The sequence below is a fragment of the Chiloscyllium plagiosum genome, chromosome 20 (assembly GCF_004010195.1).
Source record: "Chiloscyllium plagiosum isolate BGI_BamShark_2017 chromosome 20, ASM401019v2, whole genome shotgun sequence".
NCBI lineage: Eukaryota > Metazoa > Chordata > Chondrichthyes > Orectolobiformes > Hemiscylliidae > Chiloscyllium > Chiloscyllium plagiosum.
The window spans coordinates 22,083,436-22,102,411 of record NC_057729.1 but is presented as its reverse complement, the minus strand read 5'-3'; the positions used below and the strand labels follow the sequence as shown (position 1 = coordinate 22,102,411).

Here is an 18,976-nt window from a genome sequence, read left to right as displayed (position 1 = left end):
ACAACCTGAAGGTAATGAATCTGTGGAAATCATTGCTGCAGAGAGCTGTAGAGGCCAAGTCATTGCGTGTATTTAAGACAGAGATAAATAGGTTCTTGACTGATATTGGGATCAATGGTTATGAGGAGAAGGTAGGATAGCGGGGTGGAGAAACACATCAGCCATGATTGAATGGTGGAGCAGACACAATGGACTGAAAAGAACAGGCATCAATGTCCTTCTATATCTTATGATCTTATGGATACTTGACAAAAAAATCTTGGAATGAACTCCAGGGCAGCAGCTACATACACCCTACGCCCATAGAGATTTGGAGATGCTGGTGTTGGACTGGAGTGTACAAAGTTAAAAATCACACAACACCAGGTTATAGTCCAACAGGTTTAATTGGAAGCTCACTAGCTTTCGGAGCGACGCTCCTTCATCAGGTGATAGTCTATCACCTGATGAAGGAGCATCGCTCCGAAAGCTAGTGTGCTTCCAATTAAACCTGATGGACTATAACCTGGTGTTGTGTGATTTTTAACCCCATAGACACTGGCAGCCAGACTGTCTCTACTGTCATGGCATATCCCTGCTCCATTTACTTTGCTGCACTTTAATGCTGTACTTTGGAGTGCATTGGCACCTCTTATTAGTGTGCTGCTGCAAGGAACATTGCATGCAGAAACTTCATCTAATTCAATGATTAAACATGCTGCATCTCAGAACACTTTCTTCATTCTCAGTAACGTAATGCCAATGTTGACTTTTTTTTTAATTTTTTCACTGAGATATACCTATAACATGCTACTTCTGCTGTTCTGCATACAAGTAATCCTGAATTGTAACTTGCAGGCTGGTATCTTATTTTCAGAAATGCATGTTCTACTACATTCTTCATTAAACCAAGTTTAGTTCTTTATATTGATTGAGGGGTACATTGAGCTACATATTAGTCCATTAAGATGCAGATCATGATGGAGTATAATACTAATGCTGCTAATGGCCCACACCTCATGGCTTCAAAGTTTTGAGATGCTCGACCCATTCTGGATCTATCCCATTTGGGGCAGTTAGGGGCAGATCTCCCTTCTCATGTGACATGAGGAGCGAGATGTCGGGCACCCCACCACCCATACTAGGGTTATTTTCTCCTGGCATGAGAAAAGGGGAAGGATTGAGTAAAATAAAAATGGCTAGCACAGGGATATTTATGATACTGACACATTATGACTGAGTAGGAGGGACACAGAAGTCTTGCAGGATTAGAAGTGAAGGGAGATTGGGTAGTTGACAGCAAATGAGGGATGATGTTGCACATACCAATGACTGTTGTAGGGCATAGCCTTGGTGGGAGTGCATAGCAGAGATAGTATGAGTGAGAGTTAATAGTCAGAAGTTATTGGTACTTACCTTAGCAGAGCAGAGAAGGTCATTGACCTACTTACAATATGGCTGGGCATTTCTCCAGACTCTGAGAGTCCACTGACAGGAGTGACAATCACAAATCAGGCTGGCAGGATCTGCTGTCATGGCTTCTACTGCCTCTCCTGGGGGATGTGCAGAGGTCCCTTTCTGTACCACACTATTCAGCAGGACCTCAAGATCCCTGTCCACTAAGTGAGGTGCCAATTTCCCCTTCTGGGCCAAGTTTGGAGCAACTGTCACGAACTGTGCAAAGCTATTGCAGACATTTGTCCAGGAGAGCAATGTAATGGCATACTAATTCCAGAGATAGCGCTGGATTCTGAGACATCTAGTGAATGATGACTTCTTTCAGCTACAACATGTGGTAGAATCAGGCTAGTATCAAACAAGAGGAGTGCCAGAAGGGTGGAGTTGGCAATAAATGTGAGGTTAGGACAATAACTTAAGAAAACCCACAAGTCCTCACAGAGAGGAATTGTCCATGAAACGAAAAAAAATACACCGCCAAAATATTGTAATTTTCAGCCCATAATTTATTCCACATTTCACTATGTTTATGTAAATTAAATGCAAAACTTATAAGCATACATTGTGTCAGGAAACATGTTCAAAGTTAGGAACTGCAAAATTAAAGCTAATATAAGCCACTCTCAAATGTAACAACTTTCCAAAACAGTTGTTCATTAAATAGATAAATATGTATCATTATATCTATTATGTTAACTTCTAATCACTTAATTTATACCATTATTATAGAAAGCATGTATAAGTAAAAATCCCGTAGTTCAACTATTGCAAAGAAACAACTAAGAGTTATTTTAACTGAGGGTCACCACATCTGAGGTGAGGGAAAAGGCTGAGAAGGAGAATCTTTCATGGTAACCTCAGCAGATGCAGGAATTGAACCCAATCTGTTAACATCACTCCACATCACAAGCCAGCCATCCAGCTAACTGCACTAATATACACAGATTCATTAAAGCTTATCCAATGCACAATCATTCAAGAAAAGAACAAGCTATTGAATGTTAACTTAGATTAAAATTCCCAGAACAGAATCTGTCATTTTTTATCTTAATTCAAACTCATGAGAGAAATTCTGAGCTGGATTTCTCTTGTCGCTACCGTACAGTTGAGGCAGAATTTCCATACTCCATTCTGACCCTCTTCCCATTCCAATCCACTTTCCCAACTTGAATCCAATCAAGCAAGAAGTTTGAACTCTCTCACTAGGGTGAGTTCATAGCAAGTGAAAATGAAAAAGCCAGTGATAAATCTAGTGAAACATTAAAGGTAGCAAAGGAGGTCTGAGGAACTAGGAATAATTTAAGATATCTAAGGATTTTAAATGTGCTGGTGTTCAGAAAGATAATGGCGAAGACATAAGCAAAGGAGAGATGCTTAGTATTGTATCCTATCTCTTCAAAAAGACATGTTCAGGCCTTCTGCCAATGCAGGTAGTAGAAGCACCCGTTTCTTCATGGTCCTTTGGGTTAGCAATAGTTGTGGTGAAGTAAGGGAAATGAATTGGCTTACAAGGACTAACTCCTCCACTGTAATTTACAGACAGTGAGCAAGAAAGGGATGACTTTTGGTTATCAAATCTGTGTATAGAGACAAGAATTTGTGGTCAGGATAAAAAGATGGGTTATCCTCACTATTAAATTGGCTTTGTTTTCACCCACCACCCCCATCCACATTAAATGTAGTGGCAAAAAATAATTCTGCCATGTTTCAGTGCTGAAGATTCCCTGAACCACAAAAAAAGCTATTGAATGTTAATTTAGATTAAAAAACATTTATCCATTTTGTGAAATACCTACATATTTGTACCTTTCCCAATATTTACCAGTAATAGTAAATTATTTACAGCAATTAGGTGACAGTATTCAAATAAAACAAGAATTGAAACCTTATAGCCTGATCACATTAACAGCATAGTATATTTCCATTTTTTTAACTTATTTCTCTAATCAAGCTGGTGAGACTGAAACTGGGCCTCCCAGTGCAAGAATAAAACACTATCACTGCACCACAAGACAGCCCCTAAAACCCAACTGCAATTCTCCTTCTCAGTTGGGAGTCATAAAATCATAGATTCATAAAACACAGAAACAGACCTTTCGGTCCAACCAATCCATGCCGACCATAATCCCAAGATAAACTAGCTCCACCTGCTTGTGCTTGGCCTACATCCATCCAAACATTTCTTATTCATGTATTTATAAATGTCTTTTAAACATTGTAACTGCCCCCACATCCATCACTTCCTCTGGAAGTTCATTCCACACATGGATGGGAGATTTAAGATTATGAAGAGTTTGTTATTTACAAAATAATTAAATGCACAATACTAGGAAGCCATGTTCAAATATTTAAAGTAATGTTTTGGAGTTCAGTTTTCATTATGATTCTCATCATTGCATTACCATTGTTTCAACAGAAAATCCCTTAAGTATACTTTATAAGTAGTTTGTCAGGAGTTTCCTTGGATTTCCCTCCATAACTGGGGAGAAATAAAAGCCAGATATTGAACACTTGTGTCTTTCGCTATTCAACTTAATCATAGTATGTAATACAAGTTTTCTGTTTATTGCTGAAAAGAGATACAGATTGTTGTTCATCAACGTGTCTCGTTTCAGCAGCGTTCAGGTTTTGTGTGGTCAGGTGGTTTGTTTTGAATTATACGGAAATCAGAAGGGAATAAAAATTAGGATTGTTTTGCATCATTTTCACATGAAACATAGCTGTCTGGAATTCTTGGTAACACAATGCTCTCTAGCCCACGTCATTAATTTGTTAACAGGTAATATGAACAATTTATAAAGAGCTTTCCTTAGTGCTCATAGTTTATTTCTGTTGCCATTGAACTTACAGTGGATATTTTTCCTGACAGATTCTTGCTAGAGCTGTAAACTTTGGATCTAAGTTGTCCAAGTAGTCAGACCCAATGCTACCTTCAACTATGCTGATGGCATCAAGAGATGGCTCACATAGGTCATCTCCTTCAGAATTATACACATGAGGTTTAAAAGTAGGATCTGGCTCCTAAAAAAAAGTTAAAACAATAATAAACAACATACATATGCTGTAAGTAATATGGTTATCTGATTTTCTATTAAAAGAGTGGCCATACATCAGTTTACATTATTTTATTTTTGAAAATTAAAATCAAAATAAGTCATTTGTTTTTGCAAATTAATTCCATCATAAATATCTTAACATCAATATTTTAAGAACAAGAATGAAAGGAAAATGTTAGTATACAGTAATCATTGATAGGATGACCTGAGCTGACAATAAGGTTTTTCTTTTCTTTAAGCTCAATGAACACTAAATGCTGCTGGTACTGCAATGTAAATGTCAAAAACAGCACAAATCCTTTGTTATGAAGGTTTCATATTTGATGGTTTTCACTGATAGCTGGAGTTTTAAACAATTATGAAAAATTGATTTATTACACAATCCTTGGATCTCTGAATTGGCTTTCAAAAAGGTCACTTTGGGCATTAGAGTTTTTTTTGTTAACAAGACATTTCTCAGAAAACACATTGTTTCAGCTAATTGTTAGATTTGTTTACGGAAGGTCACACAACTTATTTTATATCTGCCAGAGAGCTCAGTTCTGTTTGGACAATGTTTTGCATGCATTTGGAGATTATTTACAAAAAAAACAGTTTAGGAAGTGGCAGTCCAGTTTATCTCTCCGATACAGAAAGGATGCAGACTAATTTAGATAAAGAACTGCTTTGAAGTTCTGCTGCCAGAGCATCATCAAAAGCATGACACATGCTCTGATATGCTTCTAAGCATTGTTTAGCTATACTGTTGATTAGAGTTGCGACAGTCAGCAGTTCTGAGGAAATGCCTACCTTGCTGTGAGTCATATACATTTCTAACTGTAATTATCTGCTTGCACTGTCATTGGCAACTTTTGTTATATTGTCTGCATTCTTTGAGGAGTAATAATATTTGTGCTAGTTAAAAACAGTTCAAGAGCTTAATTCCTGATGTCACTCTTAAATAGTAAGGATATGTACAATCAGAACTTCTACGCACTAGTTGTCTTAAAAAAATCACTTTGGAAACTGACAATTAATTTTAATATATTTCATTGTAATTCTTTCTTACCAAATAGTGCCTGTTAGCCCAACCATTTGAGTCATGTTCTTGTGATTTGTTAATTGGCCTAAACATGCTACTTCGAAATGGGAAAGATCCCTGTAGTGAAAACAGAAATTAATAATATCAAATAAATTCAATTGCAAAGAAAAACTGAAAGCAACAGGGCTAAATAAAAGATTGCATTTCTTTGGATTTACACTTTATAATACAGCCAAAAGGGTAGCTCAGTAAAATGCTCTGCTATCATTTTTGATTCCTGATCTCGCTCATGACAGCAATGATTTAACTAGGAAAGTGGTTAATTGTCGCTTTGCAGCTTCTTGTAGTTGTGAAAGACTTGCCATAAATGCAAGGTTATCATCATCATTTTTGATGTGGTTATACCAGTTTCAACTGGCAACGTCATGAATGAACAGGGAGAAAAAGATAGGATTTGAATTTATTAAAGCGTTTATGTGTTTTGAAGATGTGGGTGACCTATACCTTTTAAGAGAGTTAAAAGCTAGCAGTGACAGCACCAAGTGTTCTCAATAAGACACAATGTGCTCCAGCTACTGGAGTAGCCGGTTGCCTGGAAACGACAAAAAACAGATGCGAACTAGGCCAGTCAGTTTAAATTATATCCCAAAAAAATAGCAATTTCCAATCAAGTTTGAATTGAATATATTGACAATCTTAAAAGCCAATGACACAATCTGATGCTCTGGGGTATAAGATTAGGGAAAAATTGAACAGTCGGGAGGAGAACTGCAAAGCCTAGCACGTAAGCAGACTGCCTGGAAAAATAGCTCTCTTAAAAGGTACCTTTTCGATCAGTAACAGGTGCTGCAGAAATTCCTAAGAAGAAGAAAAGAAGACACAGGAAGATCCAAATAGAAGAGCTGAAAGCTGCCTGGTTTTAAAATAAGAAGTCATAAAGTCAAAGAATCATAGAGATGTACAGCATGGAAACAGACCCTTTGGTCCAACCTGTCCATGCCGACGAGACATCTCACCCCAATCTAGTCCCAGCTGCCAGCACCTAAACCATATCCCTCCAAACCTTTCCTATTCATATACCCATCCAGATGTGTTTTAAATGCTGCAGTTGTACTAGACTCCACCACTTCCTCTGGCAGCTCATTCCATACACGTACCACCCTCTGTGTGAAAATGTTCCTTAGGTCTCTTTTATATCTTTCCCCTCTTACCTGAAACCTATGCCCTCTAGTTCTGGACTCCACCATCCCAAGGAAAAGATTTTGTCCATTTATCCTATCCATGCCCCTCATGATTTTGTAAACCTCTATAAGGTCACTCCTCAACCTCTGACATTCCACGGAAAACAGCCCTAGCCTACTCAACCGCTCCCTATACCTCAAATTCTCCAACCCTGGCAACATCCTTATAAATTGTTTCTGAACCCTTTCATGTTTTGCAATATCTTTCCAATAGAAAGGAGACCTGAACTGCACACAATATTCCAACAGTGGCCTAACCAATGTCCTGTACAGCCGCAACATGACCTCCCAACTCCTGTACTCAATACTCTGACCAATAAAGGAAAGCATACCAAACACCTTCTTCACTATCCTATCTACCTGCGACTCCACTTTCAAGGAGCTAGGAACCTGCACTCCAAGGTCTCTTTGTTCAGCAACACTCCCTCAGAGCTTACCATTAAGTGTATAAGTCCTGCTAAGATTTGCTTTCCCAAAATGCAACACCTCATGTTTATCTAAATTAAACTCTATTTACCACTTCTCAGCCCATTGGCCCATCTGATCAAGATCCCATTGTAAACTAGGGAATCTTCTTCATTGCCACTACACCTCCAATTTTGGTGTCATCAACAAACTTACTAACTGTACCTCTTATGCTCCAAACCATTTATATAAATGATGAAAAGTAGTGGACCTAGCATCGATCCCTGTGGCACTCCACTGGTCACAGGCCTCCAGTTTGAAAAACAACCCTCTACCACCACTTCTTCTACCTTTGAGTCAGTTCTGTATTCAAATGGCTAGTTCTCCCTGTATTCCATAACCTTGCTAATCAGTCTCCTATGGGGAACCTTGTTGAACGCCTTACTGAAGTCCATATAGATCACGTCCACTGCTCTGCCCTCATCAATCCTCTTTGTTGCTTCTTGAAAAGACTCAATCAAGTTTGCGAGACATGATTTCCCATGCACAAAGCCATGTTGACTATCCCTAATTAGTCCTTGCCTTTCCAAATACATGTACATCCTGTCCCTCAGGATTCCCTCCAACAACTTGCTCACCACTGACGTCATGCTCACTGGTCTATAGTTCCCTGGCTTGTTTCTACCACCTTTCTTAAACCATGGCAACACGTTTGCCAACCTCCAGTCTTCCGGCACCAAACCTGTGACTATTGATGATACAAATATCGAAGTAAGGGGCCCAGAAATCAGTTCCCTAGCTTCCCACAGAGTTGTAGGGTACACCTGATCAGGTCCTGGGGCTTTATCCACTTTAATGCGTTTCAAGACATCCAGCACTTCCTCCTCTATAATACGGACAATTTTCACCATGTCACAATCTATTTTCCCACATTCTACATCTTCCATGTCCCTTTCCACAGTAAATACTGATGCAAAATACTCGTTTAGTATCTCCCCCATCTCCTGTGGCTCCACACTAGGGGCACCTTGCTGATCTTTAAGGGGCCCTATTCTCTCACTAGTTACTCTTTCGTCCTTATTGTATTTGTAAAAACCCTCTGGATTCTTCTTAACTCTATTTGCCAAAGCTATCCCATGTCCCTTTTTTGCCCTCATGATTTCTGTTTTAAGTATACTCCTACTGCCTTTATAATCTTCAAAGGATTCACTCAATCTATCCTGTCTATACCTGACATGTGCTTCCTTCTTTTTCTTAACCAAACCCTCAATTTCTTTAGTCATCCAGCATTCCCTATACCTATCAGCCTATCCTTTCACTCTAACAGGAATATACTTTCTCTGGACTCTTGTTATCGCATTTCTGAAGGCTTCCCATTTTCCAGCCATCCCTTTACATGCAAACATCTGAGCCCATTCAGCTTTTGAAAGTTCTTGCCTAATAACGTCAAAATTGGCCTTTCTCCCATTTAGAAATTCAACTTTTAAATCTGGTCTATCTTTTTCCATCACTATTTTAAAACTAATAGAATTATGGTCGCTGGCCATAAAGTGCTCCCCCACTGATACCTCAGTCACCTGTCCTGCCTTATTTCCCAAGAGTAGGTCAAGTTTTGCACCTTCTCTAATAGGTACATCCACATGCTGAATCAGAAAATTTTCTCGTACACACTTAACAAATTCCTCTCCATCTAAACCTTAACACTATGGCAGGCCCAGTGTTTGTTTAGAAAGTTAAAATCTCTTACCATAACCACCCTATTATTCTTACAGATAACTGAGATCTCCTTACAAATTTGTTTCTCAATTTCCCTCTGACTACTGGGGGGGTCTATAATACAAACCCAATAAGGCGATCATCCCTTTCTGATTTCTCAGTTCCACCCAAATAACTTCCCTGGATGTATTTCTGGGAATATCCTCCCTCAGCACAGCTGTAATGCTATCCCCTATCAAAAACGCCACTCCCCCTCCTCTCTTGCCTCTCTTTCTATCCTTCCTGTAGCATTTGTATCCTGAAACATTAAGCTGCCAGTCCTGTCCATCCCTGAGCCATGTTTCTGTAATTGCTATGATATACCAGTCCCATGTTCCTAACCATGCCCTGAGTTCAATCTGCCTTCCCTGTTATGGCCTCTTGCATTGAAATAAATGCAGTTTAATTTATCAGTCCTACCTTGTTCTCTGCTTTGTCCCTGCCTGCCCTGACTGTTTGACTCACCTTTGTTCTCAACTGTACCAGTCGCAGATTGATCTCTTTCTTTACTATCTCCCTGGGGCCCACCACCACCTCCGCCCCCCACCTTTCTATTTTAGATCCTCCTGAGCAGCTCCAGCAAATCTCCCTGCCAGTATATTAGTCTCCTTCCAATTAAGGTGCAATCCATCCTTCTCGTACAGATCACTTCTATCCTAAAAGAACTTCCAATGATCCAAAAATGTGAATCTTTCTCCCATGTACCAGCTCCTCAGCCATGCATTCATCTGCTCGATCCTCCTATTCCCGTCCTCACTAGCTCGTAGCACCGGGAGTAATCCAGATATTACTACTCTCGAAGGCCTCCTTTTTAAATTCCTGCCTAACTTTCTATAATCTCCCTTCAGAACCTTAACCTTTTCCATTCCTGTGTCATTGGTTCCAATGTGTAAAATGACGCGTTGCTGGCCCCTCTCCCCCTTGAGAACATTCTGCACCCTCTCTGAGACATGCTTGATCTTGCCATCCGGGATGCAACATATCATTCTGATTTTTCGCTGCTGGCCACAGAAACGTGTCTGTACATAAGACTAGAGAGTCCCCTAACACAATTGATCACGTGGAACCCGATGTATCTCCATTACATTAGAGCCAGTCTCAATACCTGAAACTTGGCTGTTCGTGATACATTCCCCTGAGAATCCATCACCCTCTTCATTTTCCAAAACAGCATCCTTGTTTGAAATAGGAATAGCCACAGAAGACTCCTGCACTACCTGCCTCCCTCTCTTACCTTTCCTGGAGTTAATCCATCTATGTGACTGTATCTGAGACTTTCCCCCCTTCCTATAACTACCATCCATCACATCCCCTTGCTCTTGTAAACTCCTCATTACCTCTAACTCTCTGTCCAACCAATCCATTCAATCTGATAGGATTCTCAAGCAATGGTATTTATTGCAGATATAATCCTCAGTAACCTGTAAACTCTCCCTAAACTCCCACATCCAACAAGAAGAGCATATCACTCTACTGGAGGCCATTTTTGCTTCTTTCAATCTACAGACCCAGAAAATAGCACTGTCTTATTCCTCTACAAAACACTGCTCCAGGTTAAATTAATATTTATGGCTTATATTTTAATAGCTCAATAAACCATATAATCAAAAAACAACACACTCTACTCATGACTGCAGACTTATTGTAAGGCCACGCTTAAAATTCGCTGATCTGTTTCTGTGCTGTGACCCAAACAGGTTCCTCCAAGATCAGTTGTGAATTTCACTGTTTGTTAATTTTCTCGGATGTGCTCCAATGTCCAGCGATACATGAATTCAACAGCAAAAGCAATAACTACCAATTCTGTCAGTTAGCAGTGTGGGTTTATTTCTCTCTCATTCTCTCTCTCTCCCTCCCTCTCCCCTCCCCCCCCCCCCCCCCCCCCCCCCCCCCCCCCCCTGCACTGACCTCACCATGTGTTTCCTTTCTCTGTTCTTCTCCCTTTTAAAAGTGCTGTTGTTTTGACTTTTTTTTTCTCTCCCAAGTTCCAAAACAATGTGTTGTTTTGTAAATCTTAATTGGGAGTTTTATCAGATTATTACAGAAGGTAAGGTAAAAGATATGTTAGAGTAAGGACTTGCACAAAGCTGTTAGTTAATTATTCTCTTCTATACTTTAAGAAATAAAGTTGTTAATTTTTACTTTAAATAGTTCATAGCCACTCGAATTTTTACAGATTACTGCATGGGTCAATTCTTTTCTGTGTTGCTGGCTTTAAATTAAGCTGGAGGGTTTGCCCCATATCATAACAGTATGGGGGCTCATGTCCAAAATCTGAACTGGTTTAAACAGATTTGAATAGATTTGGGGTACAAAAACATCTCAGCAGATTTAAACACTTGCAGGTTATTTTTCTAGATCTTTTAATAAAACATAGATGAAGCAATATGTTTAATCTCGGTGGTTTGTGGTTGAGTGAATTAAAAGTGAGAGAAATGGCTCTTAAAATTGCTAAAGAGTTTCTGGGATTTGAAGATGATTCTCAAATTTGTCAAGAAAGTTTAGAAGGAAAAAAAAGGCCATACTTTTAGAATTAGCAAATAAGTTAGATTTGGCTTTAACCAAGGACAAAAGCAAAGCTGAAATTGTAAAGAGGTTACTCAAACACTTAGGTGTGCCAGAGAAACAGAGAAGTGCAGTAGAGAAACTTATTGAGGAAAGTTGAGTTAGAAGATAAACAAAGAGAGAGCGAGAGAGAGGAAAAAGAGAAAGAGTGAAGGTTCTTAGCTGAACAAAGAGAGAGAGAGAAGAAAGGGAGAGAAAGAGAGAGAAAGAGAGAGAATTTGAACTTGAGAAGTTGTGACTTAGTCAGCAAAGTCAAGTTATCAGGATGAAGAATTAAAAAGAAAGTAGCGATATACATATAAAAATGTCAAACCTCTGTCACATTTTGATGAGAAAGTTGTTGAACCCTTCTTTAATTAATTTGAAAAATTAGCTATGCAGATGGAGTGGTCTGAGGATTTATGGGTAATGCTAGTTCAGTCTAACCTGGTAGACAGAGCTAGTGAGGTGTTTGCTGCACTGTTAGATGTGAGGTCAAGAGATTATGAAGAGGTTAAACAGGCTATTTTAAGTGCTTATGAATTAGAACCAGAAGCATATAAACAGTGGTTCAGAAACACAAAGAAGGAACTAGGTCAGACTTATGTTGAGTTCAAAAGAATTAAACATAGTCATTTTGATTGATGGGTGCTTGTTTTGAAAATAAATAGGACATTTGAGGCTCTAAGAGAGATTATTCTGCTGGAGGAGTTTAAAAACTCACTTCCAAAGATGGTCAGAATTCATGTGGAGGAATGGAAATTTCAGGAAGTGAGAAGGGCAGCAGAATTAGTAGATTCTGCTAATCTATGCACTTGTTGGTGCATAAGATAAGCTTCTGGCCAGAATTTCATCCTGTCAGGGATAGAAGTTGGGAGAAGATGATATCCTACACTATAAAACCAAAAGTAGAGAGCACTGGTAAGAATTTACCACAGGATGAAAAAGAAGCCCAAGAGAGTGGAAAGGAGGTGAAGGGCCTCAGGTGTTTCACTGTAATGGAGTGGGGCACAGAAAATTGTAGTTCTGGTAGTTTCAGAAGGGCACTGGGAAAAGTTATTTTCACTGCTAGAAGATGGGACATATAAAGACACGATACTGGCCATTAAAGAAAGGCACTGTGAGAAATGATATAGCAAAAGAAGCTAAGCCAGTGGCATTAGTGAAGGTAGTAAAGGAGACCCCAAGAAGAGATGAGGAGCTGCAGGAGAGTACACAGCCTAGGCAGGGTCTGGGTGTGGAGTTAGTACCTGATCTCTACAAAGAATTTGCCTCTGTGGGTAAAATTTACTCAAAAAGAACGGGGGAGAAGGACAAGAAGTTATAATTTTGAGAGATACAGGATCTAATTAGTTGTTGATAGTAAGGAATGAGGCATTATGCACACTTTCTGATCTGTCACCTGAGAGTGTGGTAATTTGTTGGATAGATGGACAGAAATTTAGCATTCCCCTGTGTAAGATCAAGTTGGAGTGCCAACTTAAGACAGGGGAACTTACAGTGGGAGTGATTGACAGAATGTCAGTTCCAGGAATACAGTTTGTTCTTGGGATGTCTTGAAACGCATAAAAGTGGATAAATCCCCAGGAACTGATCAGATGTACCCTAGAACTCTGTGGAAAGCTGGGAAACTGATTGCTGGGCCCATTACTTCGATATTTGTATCATCGATAGTCACAGGTGAGGTGCCGGAAGACTGAAGGTTGGCTAATGTGGTGGCATTGTTTAAGAAAGGTGGTAAGGACAAGCCAGGGAACTATAGACCAGTGAGCCTGACGTCGGTGATGGGCAGGTTGTCGGAGGGCATCCTGAGGGACAGGATGTACATGTATTTGGAAAGGCAAGGACTGATTAGGGATAGTCAGCATGGCTTTGTGCATGGGAAATCATGTCTCACAAACTTGATTGAGTCGGTTCAAGAAGCAACAAAGAGGATTGATGAGGGCAGAGTGGTTGATGTGATCTATATGGACTTCAGTAAGGCGTATGACAAGGTTGCCTATGGGAGACTGGTTAGCAAGGTTAGATCTCATGGAATACAGGGAGAACTAGCCATTTGGATACAAAACTGACGCAAAGGTAGAAGACAGAGGGTGGTGGTGGAGGGTTGTTTTTCAGACTAGAGGCCTGTGACCAGTGGAGTGCCACAAGGATCAGTGCTGGGTCCATTATGTTTTATCATGTATCCAAATGATTTGGATGCGAGCACAAGAAGTATAGTTAGTAAGTTTGCAGATGACACCAAAATTGGAGGTGTAATGGAGAACAAAGAAGGTTACCTCAGATTTTGATCAGATGGGCCAATGGGCTGAGAAGTGGTAGATGGCGTTTAATTTAGATAAATTCGAGGTGCTGCATTTTGGGAAAGCAAACCTTAGCAGGACTTATACACTTAATATAAGGTCCTAGGGAGTGTTGCTGAACAAAGAGACCTTGGAGTGCAGCGTCATAGCTCCGTGAAAGTGGAGTCGCAGGTCGATAGGATAGTGAAGAAGGCATTTGTTATGCTTTCTTTTATTGATCAGAGTATTGAGTACGTGTTGGGAGGTCATGTTGTGGCTGTATAGGACATTGGTTGGGCCACTGTTGGAATATTGCATCCAATTCTGGTCTCCTTCCTATCTGAAAAATGTTGTGAAACTTGAAAGGTTTCAGAAATGATTTACAAGGTTGTTGACAGGGTTGGAGGATTTGAGCTATAGGGAGAGGTTGAATAGGCTCGGGCCTTTTTCCCTGGAGTGTCAGTGACTGAGGAGTGACCTTATAGAGGTTTGCAAAATCATGAGGGGCATGGATAGGATAAATAGACAAAGTCTTTTCCTTGGGGTGGAGGAGTCCAGAACTAGAGGGCATAGTTTTAGTGTGAGAGGGGAAAGTTATAAAAGGGACCTAAGGGGCAACTCTGTCACGCAGAGGGTGGAACTTGTATGGAATGAGCTGCCAGAGGATGTGGTGGAGGCTGGTACAATTGCAACATTTAAGAGGCATTTGGATGGGTATATGAATAGGAAGAGTTTGAAGGGATATGGTCCGGGTGCTTGCAGGTGGGACTAGATTGGGTTGAAATATCTGGTCAGCATGGACGAGTTGGACCAAAGGGTCTGTTTCCATGCTGTACATCTCTATGACTCTATGAATGATATGGCAGGATCCAAGGTGGGAGTGACACCCCTTGTTGTGGAGAAGCCCAAGGAAGACCTAGAAACTGAGGAGTTAAAACAGAAATATCCTGGTATTCTCCCAAACTTTGTGGTAAACAGATCCCACTATCATAAATCACTGCACAAAGCCAAAAGTAAAGAGAAAGATAAAGGAGTTGAGATTCTGTTAGCGGATACCTTATTTGATGTAATGGTGCAGGAAAAACCTGAACAGGCAGAGGATCAGACAGATGTGTTTGTTCCAGAAAGGCTAGGAGACTTGCAACAGTAAGACAAGACAATAAAAGATATATATGTGGGTGTGTATTCTGAAAAGGAGGCAGATAATATTCCAGAGGGTTATTATCTGAAAGATAGAATCCGAAGACCAAAATGGAATCCATGGTAGGTTAGTGCAGAGAAGAAATGGGCCTAAATGCACCAGATTGTGTTGCTGGGAGCATACAAACAGGTAGTGTTACAGATAGCACATGAACAACCAGTAGGAGGTCACCTTGGGGTACGAAAGACTCAGGCTAATGTACAAAAACATTTTTATTGGCCTAGAATGCACAAGGATGTGGTTAACATTTGCCGTACGTGTCATACATGCCAAATGGTAGGTAAAACACAGGCAGTAATTAAACCAGCACCTTTGTTGCTGATTCACACATTTGAAGAATCTTTCACGTGGGTTATAATTGATTGTATAGGTCCCTTCCTGAGAACTAAAAGTGGTAACTAGTACAAGTTAACCATAATGGATGTGTCTACCTGATTTCTGGAGGCAATTCCATTATGGAGTATCAAAGCAAAACGGTAGTAGAGGAGTTAGTAGTTGTCTTTCCAGAGAGATTCAGTCAGTCTAAGGGTCAAATTTTACTGCTAGGCTGTTTAAGGAGGGTATGGATAGCTGCGGTATACAGCACTTTAAATCCAGTGTATATCATCCTGAATCCCAGGGAGTTTTAGAAAGGTGGCATCAGTCCTTGAAGACCATGTTGAGAGTATACTGTCAGGATTACCCAAATGATTGGGATAATGGTATCCCATTCGTATTGTTTGCCATTAGAGATACCCCAAATGAATCTACTCAGTTTACTCCCTTCGAGTTTATATTTGGTGATAAAGTGCAAGGCCCTTTGAAATTAATTAAAGAGAAATTGACAGGACCAAAGTCAGAGATCTCACACATTGATTATGTAGCAGAGGTGAGGGAGAGACTAAATCAAGTAGTTGAGTTAGCTAAATAGTACCTAAAGAAAGCACAGTGTAGAATGAAGCAGGTGGCAGATAAAAGCTCTGAGACTCAGATGTTTTCCTGAGGGGATGATGTGTTAGTACTGTAATCAGTGATAGGAGATCCTTTCAAAGCCAGGTTTAGTAGTCCCTATCAAATTGAGAAAAAGTTGAGTTCAGGTGAACTACTTAGTAAAGATACCAGATAGAAAGAAAAAGGTATCGAGTGTGTCATGTGAACATTTTGAAAAAGTATTACACTGGAAAGAAAGAACTGGAGAAACAGGTGTTAGTCACTGCCCCGCAGAGTGAGGAATCAAATGGAGTTTGATGTGCCTCAAAATAGATTTAAAAATGAAGTATTCCTGAGGAGTAGTATAGGTTAGCAAGCTATCTTTCTCAGGGGCATAGAATGCAGTTGAAAGATTTGTTACTGCAGTATACGGACATATGCAAGAATCAGATGGGGAGGACTAATGCTATTGTACATGAAGTAGACGTAGGGATAACTACTCCAATAAAGCACTCCCCTATTGGCTTAATTCTTTCAAAGCTAGACAGGTTCAGAAGGAGGTGGAGGCCATGCTCGATGAGGATATCATCAAACCAAGCTAGAGCGAGTGGAGTTTGCCGATTATCTTAGCTCCCAAACCAGGCGGGATTCAACAATGCTGCATGGATTATTGGAAGGTAAAATCTGTTACAAAATCGGACTCATATCCAATTCCTAGATTGGAGGACTGTATCGAGAAAGTTGGACAAACCAGTTACATCACCAAGTTGGACTTAATGCGTGGTTACTGACAGGTATCTTTATCAGAGTTAGCAAAAGAAATTTCTGCGCTTGTAACCCCAAATGGACTATAGCAATTCAAAGTGCTGCCCCTTGGAATGAAGAACGCACCCACCATTTTCCAAAGATTCATGAACAGAGTTGTGGTTGGGTTAACAAACTGCGCAGTCTATTTGGACGATGTAGTGATCTTTAATAAGTCCTGGAAAGATCACATGGTACAATTGGCAGAGCTCTTTGAATGACTACGAGAAATAAACTGGTGATAAACTTAAATAAAATGGAATTCACAAAAGCAGAGGTGACGTGCTTGGGACATAACATCAGTCATGGAAGATTGACCCCACTGAACGCAAAGGCAAAGGCCATCGAGGAATTTCCATGACCAACCTTGAAGAAAGAGGTGCTTCGATTCTTAGGACTCGTGGGATTCTATCGGAAGTTTGTTCGCAGTGTAGTGGCACCGTTAACCAATTTGCTGAAGCATAACACAAAGTTTCAGTGGACAGAACCATGCCAGGAGGCATTCAGCCATTTGAAATCGATATTAACCACCAAACCAGTTTTACCTACACCAAACCTTCCAAAACCTTTTAAAGCCGCCATCAATGCTAGTGACATTGGAGTTGGAACTGTACTGCTACAGGGAGAAACGGATGGGATTGAACCGCCAGATGGTCACTTTTTGAAGAAGATCAACATCCACCAGAGGAAATGCTCCACAATCGAAAAAGGAACGATTGAGGTTGGTACTGGCCTTACAGCATTTTAATGTGTATGTCATGAACAATGTGTCAGAGATGGTTGTGTACACTGACCATAATCCGCTTACATACTTAGAATGTTTTGAAGATAAGAATATGAGACTATTTCGTTGGAGTCTTATGTTACAGACTTTTAATTTAAAAATCATACATGCTGCAAGTTGGAAGAATGTAATCGCAGATGCATTATCCCTTGATTTAACTGATAAGTTTAGATGAGGTTTGTCTTTGTTTAATGTTATATACATAGGTGTATGGGAAGACGTTAATGTGAACCTATGTTAAAACTATCTGTATGTTAGGGTAATGTGTTTAAAAAGTAGAGAAAAAAAATGAAGCTATCTTTTCATGATGATGGTTCATTTTTTCTTAAGGGGGGAGGTGTTATGAAGATGTGGGTGACCTATACCTTTTAAGAGAGTTAAAAGCTAGAAGTGGCAGCACCAAGTGTTCTCAATAAGACACAATGTAACATGTGGTCTAGCTACTGGGTAGCTGGTTGCCTGGAAACGACAAAAAACAGATTCAAATTAGGCTAATCAGTTTAAATTATACCCTGGAAAATACTAATTTCCAATCACGTTTGAACTGATTATATTGACATAATCCGATGGTCTGAGGTTTAAGACCAGGGAAATATTGAACAGTTGGAGGACAGTTGCCAAGCCCAGCATGTAAGCTGACTGCCTGAAATAAACAGCTCTCCTAAAAGGTACCTTTTCGATCAGTAAGCTGTGATGCAGAAATTCCTAAGAAGAAGAAAAGAAGACACAGGAAGATCTAAAGAGAAAAACTGAAAGCTGCCTGGTTTTGAGACAAGAAGTGTTGTTTTGTAAATCTTAATTGGGAGTTTTATTTGACTAGTATTATAGAAGGGAAGGTAAAAGAGTAAGGACTCATACATAGTTGTTAGTTAGTTATTCTCTGTTATACTTTAAGAAATAAAGTTGTTAATTTTTACTTTAAATAGCTCTTGGCCACTTGAATTTTTACAGATTAGTGCACAGGATGAATCTTTTCTGTGTTGCTGGTTTTAAATTAAGCAAGAGGGTTTACCCCGTGTTATAACATAAGTATCTCATTTTTTTTCCTCTCAGGGATAATTAAAGTGTTTATTTTTAAGTGTAGTCACTGTTGTAATGTTCAGAAATGCAGCTCATTTTGATTAAAATGGGTTCATAGTTGATGAGCATTAAGCACTATGTGGAAGTACTAAGTTACTGATGAATTGAAGTTGGCCATTTTCTTGGTGCTCTCAATGGAAACAAGTCCGTCCTAAAGTATACTTAATTAAGGATCAAGTGAAGTAGTTGAGGTACCCTACCATTACTGTCTTTGCTAACGTGGTTTGTTGGCTGTGCTATTGTGTCAGATGTTGTTTTCGCTGAGTTGGCTGGAAGGCTGCTTTGCAACATAGAGTGAGGCCAACAGTATGGATTCAATTTCCACACCGTCTGAGGTTACCATGAAAGGTTTGCCTTCTCAACTTCTCCCCTAGCCTGACGTGTGTGGCAGGTTAAACCACCACCAGTTCCCCGCGCTCTCTCCCTTTCTAACATCCCTGTGGTCTGGCAAGACTAT

At 39.9% G+C, this 18,976-nt stretch overlaps 1 protein-coding gene across 1 annotated transcript in view; it reads right to left on the bottom strand.

Annotated features, from left to right (window-relative positions):
• Positions 1-1,937: 1,937 nt before the first annotated feature.
• The window catches only part of LOC122560072 (cadherin-like protein 26), an 84,252-nt gene continuing 67,213 nt past the window's right edge, over positions 1,938-18,976 (bottom strand). Inside the window, exons 16-17 of the mRNA XM_043710282.1 lie at positions 5,542-5,631; positions 1,938-4,458 (exon numbers count right to left, since the gene is read on the bottom strand). Of these exons, the coding sequence (XP_043566217.1) occupies positions 4,282-4,458; positions 5,542-5,631 (267 nt within the window). The 3' untranslated portion in view covers positions 1,938-4,281. The remainder of the gene's footprint in view (positions 4,459-5,541; positions 5,632-18,976) is intronic.